This window comes from Glarea lozoyensis, assembly GCF_000409485.1.
Source record: "Glarea lozoyensis ATCC 20868 chromosome Unknown GLAREA17, whole genome shotgun sequence".
Lineage (NCBI taxonomy): Eukaryota > Fungi > Ascomycota > Leotiomycetes > Helotiales > Helotiaceae > Glarea > Glarea lozoyensis.
The window spans coordinates 422,653-429,461 of record NW_007360991.1 but is presented as its reverse complement, the minus strand read 5'-3'; the positions used below and the strand labels follow the sequence as shown (position 1 = coordinate 429,461).

At 44.9% G+C, this 6,809-nt stretch overlaps 1 protein-coding gene across 1 annotated transcript; it reads right to left on the bottom strand.

Annotated features, from left to right (window-relative positions):
* Window positions 1-3,999: 3,999 nt before the first annotated feature.
* On the bottom strand, window positions 4,000-6,459 carry GLAREA_11970 (uncharacterized protein; the record flags this gene model as incomplete). The annotated part of the gene is made up of 3 exons (XM_008082752.1): window positions 4,000-4,110; window positions 4,169-5,679; window positions 6,411-6,459. 3 exons carry the CDS (start codon window positions 6,457-6,459, stop codon window positions 4,000-4,002), a joined length of 1,671 nt encoding a protein of 556 aa, XP_008080943.1.
* Between the last annotated feature and the right edge of the window lie 350 nt (window positions 6,460-6,809).

Sequence of the window (6,809 nt, the reverse complement as noted above, 5' to 3'; positions counted from 1 at the left end):
ATATGTGAGTAATGTTAATTTAGTTGTATTATTTTGGAAACTAGTGGTTTTGAGCTGGGTTTCGTTATTCTTTGGAACAACATGGTTGTCCATTTGAAGTTTCCTGGGATGTTTTAACTGACACATGATGGAAATCAAGAGCGCGAGTGTAAGTTGACTTTGAAATACGTACTTATAGCCTTTACTGATTTACTCCTAGCCCTACCATGTGCTTAATTCATTCCAACTTATGTTGCAGAGGAGAAAATAAGTAGCAGAGTCTATTGACTATTCTTAGATCGAAGTCCCATTTGAAGAGGCCAAGTACTTTTCATTTTCATTTCTTTTACAGAAACTAAAACATTTCTTTACTTACTAGATACAATAGACGCAAAGACGATATTTCGTCAACTTCAATAAAGCAACATCGTACTTCGACTACCGCTTACTTTATCCACCTCAAGTACAGTTTTATAAGTATTCAATCCCTACTCGCTCCAACCGTACACCCTCCATTTTCTCAATCCAACTCACAATCCCACCATCCCTCTAATCACTCGCCCATCTTATCCCCCTTCCCACCTCGGCTAACCAAACACCTCCTGCCCACCCTCTTAGTACACAAAAGTCTCCCTAATCTTACACTGAAAGTTAGAAGAATGGTGTTTATATATTTACGCTACCTATATTCCTATATAAATATACGACAATACGCATATCGTTTTAATACAATCTAGAAAGCCAAACCCTTAGGTGTCGAAACGACGCCACCTTTATCAACACTTACTCTATTAACACTACTATCAAGAACACACGATGTTTCAAACCCAACCAGACATCTAGATATAATTTCACAGCTATATCAACTTCCATCCTTTAACTCAGTATACTTTTATACTCAGCTCTACTATTGTCACTTACATTACGGTATCGATCTCGTTTCTCCTCCTAAGAAGAATAAATTAAACTGGATGAACATTAATCGGATGACAACTACAAATTTATCGCCGTGCCGGATTGTGCTATCTATTCTAAAAAGGAGAAGAAAGGCCAGACATCGGGGAATCTCCCAACCACTATACTCTACATGGATAAAGGTAGTGTGGCAGATCACAATTCAGAGTGCAAAACACATATCCTGGCAATGATATGCAAGAAGAATCCGACCGTGTCTGAACGAAATGAAGATACATATCTCAAGTTTGCAAAAGGTGGCGCCGCACGAGGGCGTGAAATCCTTAAGAAAGCAACAAATCAGGCAGAGCGTTCGGCTGGGTATGCCAGACATGGCACCAAAGGGAAGTTGCCTTACAAGGGGCCATGTACGGCCTACCACGTCCGTCAAGGGGTCCCGATAACTATTCACCTAGATAGAAATAAGGGTATATTAGCGATCCCGATACACTTTACCGCTATTACCGAAGATAACTTAACTAAGCTTAAAAATGGACAGAGTATAGAAGCCATATCTAGACTTCATCGCGAGATCGGTATACTATATACGATAAATTATATACGATAGATAGATAGGGGAAAATCCCTATAAAGTTTTAAGGGGCGATCTTTAACCCGGTTCATAGTGCTTGTCTTAGCATCCATTCGTGGGACAACCCCAGAGTTGTCCGCGAAGTGAAGAGAATCTTTGCTATAACGAAAGAGGAATGGCAAGGCTCTCTTGCCGGCTGGTACAGGAAGGCATCAGCCGCATATCGCGAAGTCTTTGCCGAAACTAAGCGTGTCGAAATTGAGACATACGGAAAAGACGCTAGGAAAGAAGGCTGTTTTTCTTACACAAAAATGTCCAGGTACCGAGACGGACAAGCTAATCATCGAAATCGATGATGGGTTGACAGAGGAAAACGATGAGTCTTTCAGGCCCAAAAACACCTCAAGCAGAGGCGGGTGCGTAACCTAATAATTCTAATATATGTATTTCCATTAGAATAGGAGTTATTAATAAATAGGGGTTTCAAGTCCTAGATAACACTTAATTGGGAGTTGTAGAGACTATCACTTCTACACTAAACAGCTCTACTTGCCTACTTAAACCACTACTACCTAGCCTTACTTTCTTAAACCTTAACCTCTAAAAATACGTAGTCTTTATAAATCTCGTGCACCTAATTCCACCCTTTATTTCATTCCCGTCAAATCCAGAAATTCTCTACAAGCTCTACGCGGACGGATTATTATCCTTTTACATCGCCGCGGTATACTCTATACAAAAACTATCGTTTTATATTTAGCTAAACTACTATTATCTACATTACCGTAACAATCTCGTTTCTTCTTCTAGAAAGAAGAAATAAAATTGAATTAACGTTAATTATCTAATAGACCTCGAAATTAATAAGTATTATTATTAAGTTTAACCTTATTTAGTCTTATTAGGCGTAGAAATTTAATATATTTTCGTAAAAACAATCCCTCTATTTTCAGCTTCGATCGTACTCTAACGTCCCATCCTACACAGGACTATCCTTTCTTGCGATCCTTAACACTAGTACCTAAGAAAGTAGGTTCTCGAGACCCGAGACCTGAAAAATACAACGGCTTTAGATCCAGAAACCCGGGTATTGCTGGAGCAGCTGTCGCGTGATGGAGCATGTCATTGTGCGCACCTTCAAGGACTTTGCTACAAGTTTCACAAACCAATTCAAACTGTCTACCCCTACAATTCCTTTAGACTTCCTTATAACTAGTGGATAACCTACCGCCACCTCTTCCAGTAGGCTGCGATTGGTGATCGTGTGAAGGTCCCTTTTGGGTGCAAATTTATTTGCCTTCAGATCTATCCTCGCAACTTCTCTGCCTTGTCCCTTGACAGATTCACAAACCACGAATGGCAGACCAGTCTTAGGCTATCGAGTTGGTCTATTGGAGCCCCATAAATGATTTTTATTTGAATGTTAATGTCCTTCTTGGCGCTGCAAGTCTTTAGTCCAGACACTACCGACAAGTCGTTTGCGTGGTTACAGCAGACCTGCATGTCATCATCAACTGCTATGATCCTCAAGAGGCCAATCCTTCGTTGTACTGGGAAGCACAGAGGGAAAATGACCCCTTGCCTAAAGCTTTCGATGATTGTTTTGAACGTAGTTGAAATATTATCGTAGTCACATTACTGGGTTGGGCAAAAGTTTTTGAGTTGTATATACGCGGGATCCCGGTGCCACCTACGCCTTAGTAAACCGTATAATCGACTTTTGACTTTGAAACAAGATGTCCTTAAATTGAATCTCGAGTCGATCTATCATCGTTTCTAGTGTTTCTTGAAGCGCCGTGGCTAGACGGGTTAGATCTAGAGCACCGCCGGCTTTCCCCTCCCCTCTTTTCACCAAATTGTTATAGTAGTAAGTATTTAGAGCGTGAATTCGTCCCACAACCCATCGGATTAGATTTTCTAGAGTTAAATCGTCTGGAATCTGGAAAGAGTCCCAATAATCGTCCCTCATCGTCGTCTATCTCTGACTTCTCAGGCTCCTTACTTGGGTTGCTGTTGATTTCGGGGCTGGCCGGTTCGATGGGGCTTGTCCCCTGATGGTGAAACACCGACACATGTAGGCACTTGCGATACCTTCCTAGGTAGGTACCTTATTAAATGAGAAACAAGAGCAATCTGCGGCCTTCGATTCGTCAAATGAAAATTTAACGAACGATCGCCATCAACAAAGAAAATCACAAAATCCGTTGTGTTTGCATGAGAAAATTATACATATCATTGAACCCTCCACCACCTCCAACCCCCAACTCGAAAAGCAAAATCATGGTAGACTAGGCTATGCAACGCTATGCTAAAATGCACGCAAGAAAGCGATTCAAAAAAGGAAAAAAACCAGTAACCAAAAAACCCGAAATTCCAGCTTGAGACGCGTGGTTCTAATAACAGAAGAAGTAAACAGGCCTCTGCAAGAGGTGTGGGGTATCTTCTCTTTGCTCTCTACCGTTCCGTTCCCATTACAAGTATGTAAGTATGTGTGGTGTTGTTAACAAAAGTGTATTGAATTATGCGGTGAAGAATTATTGTACGGTATATGGTAATTGCGAGTTTGTGGAAATACCAGTTGCGGTTCGGGAGCCTTGGTTGGAGGCGGGATAGGATACTTCGGGGTCAGGTACTTGAATATCCAGCTAGGAAGATAAATTAGTACGTGTTCGTAGATAGAATGAGGGTATATGTAGAACTTACATTCATGTATCCTGTCCTTCTCAGTGACACTATTCTTGGTGCACTTCCCGGTCCATCCTTGCTTTTCTTCTCCATTTCAGTATTCCATTCTTCCAGGAAATTCTCCACCTTTCGAAGTCGAGACTTGACTGCTGTTAACCCAAAATCATCCCATATCCATCCAGTAGCCAGGCCCATCAGAGCGTCAAAAACATTACGCACACCCCATGGGTTAAATGCTGGTATCAACTCAGCATTGACCTTCTCAATAATCGTCCTAAAATCTTGTTCTGTCACTCCAGCGGGGTCCAGAATTTCCGGATATAAATTCGAAAACGTAGGTGCTAGATCACCTTCAATCATCCAATCCCGCCGTATTCGTATTATGCGGGTGGTTTGATATAGAGGTGATGAAAGAGGCACATGTGAGTTCATGTGCGGAAAGCATGGATGCTGCGGTCCCCATTCGTCTTGAGCTCCTCCTCCCTCGGTTCCCACTATCGAGGAGCTTTCTGATTCCAAGGCTGGACCTATTCCACCGTCGAGAGATGCATTCGAAGCATTATTTGGTAACGTCGAGTTCCCGCCCGGGCTATACAATGCTGTATTGATTGCTCCGCGCTCGAGATCGGTAGACATGTCCGGATGATTCTGGACAAAGGAGAGTCCTGGAGAAAGAGGTTCGGGATGGGACGTATTCTGTTCTCGTTGTCGTAGTGTAGCGATTTTCCTATGTTCGGCTTGTGGCAAGGCTTCACTTCCAGCCTCTTCTGGCGAGACTACTCGCCCTTTTCCTTTATCAAGTTTCTTCTCTGGTGTCGTGGGTGAATCACCGCTCTTCCTTCGTGAGATGTCGATACTAACACTCCTCGGCAATGAAATCCTGTTTGATCCCGCAGAACTCCCACTCCTCTCAACCTGCAAACTCGCTCTTGTCGATCCTAAATGCAAGCTCTGTCTTTGCTCAGAAAGTGTTAACAATGGATAAGACCCTCCCGCTGCAGCTCCTTCTCTAGGTGACCCAATATCTGGATGCGACAATGGGATTGCGATGATAGCTGGGTTTTCTTCGCGGAGTCGTCGGTTGCTTCGTTTTCGTGCAGGAGCTCGTGGGGTGGAATTGGTCGGGTTCCAAAGTCGTGCAGCACTTGGCCGTCGAGCATGGAGAGGAACGCTAGTGTTGGTAGCGACCGTTCCTGAACGGCTTCGAAATGGCGAGGATTGATCGTAGTTTCCGCCGCCGATTAATGCGTTTCGCAGACTCCAGCGCGTTGGACTTGTCACTCTCACTTGTGGTTGTTCTCTGCCTCCTGTAGAACTCGTAGGTACTGGTGATGGACTTGGATATGGGGGCTGGAAAGTCGGAGATGGAATGCGAGGATTGGCCGTGTTTGAGGGACCGGCGGCATTGGAGGACAGAGATTGTGAGTTCGACGTCGAGCGGTTACGATGGTTTATGGAGGTTCTCCGGATTGGCGCGTCCAATGTTCCCCCCTGCGAAGCCGTCGGAACGATTGCGACTCGCGTCGTCGCTGTTCTCGAGGGTGAAAGGTAAGGCGGCAGTGAGGTGAGGGGTGCTCTTCAACCGAGTGGATTCTTGATGTCGCTGGATGGTCGAGATGGTGCAGTTCTGGGCGCAGAATAGGTTTGACTTCTCGAGAAGTCTTTTGCGAGGTTGGGAACGGCCTTCTCGAAGTGCCAATGCGACGTCGTGCCGAGGAAAGCGAGTGAGGCTCTTTAGCGAGTCGATCCAGGGGCTGAAGAGGGGAGACGAAGGAGGATTTCCACGATGTGAGGACTGCTTGGGAGCTTGAATTGGAACGGCAGATGTCCATCATGATCTCATCTTGGACATCAACCATCAAACATCAATAAAAGTCCACGCCACAACGATTCTCAATGTTGCAACAAAGTCAGAAAGGTAGGACGATCGCACCTCGCCGAAGCTCGAGGGGACTGTGCAATGATATATACGACGATAATATGACCAGCTCAGCAAGCGTACTCCGTACAGCCAACTCTCTGCGCAAATTTAATCACATTCAGGCCGCACCGCACAAGCAAATATACCTCCCTACGTATCAGCTTCAAGCCGACGAGGCCATCCACACAGACAGCATCATGCCCGTCGCGTCGCATCCTCCTACATCAATTTTCGCGTTTGCTCATTTCCCATGCCCACTTTGAAGCATCAAACGCATACATCAAGTACCTTTTCCCCTTTGCACATGCATGTTTAGCGGTCACTACCAACACAACTAACAGCCAAGTGCCATAGCCGCGAGGGGACATGCTCTTAATTGACCTCTCATGAAGCCAGGAGAGACATTCTCCGTCACCAACTGTGTCACCAGCCTCAGCTTGATGGACTGCCGCCGTCGCTTTGGGCTCGCGGCTCGGTGGGTACGCGTTCAGAAATGTTGGTGTTTGCTGCTTACGCTGCCCCGTCCGAGCGTTGATATTTATTTATTTTGATTTATGAGAGGTTCATGCGAGGAGACTCCTTGTGGTGTCATCGGTCATACCGTGAAGTGATATAACTTCTCAATGCTTCAAGATGCATCTGTGGGGAAATGACCATGGTGACTTGTCCCGGCAATCGGGCTGCAGGTGTCAAACGATATCTCTCCATACTCTCCCCCCCCCGGAATAGAGGTTATTC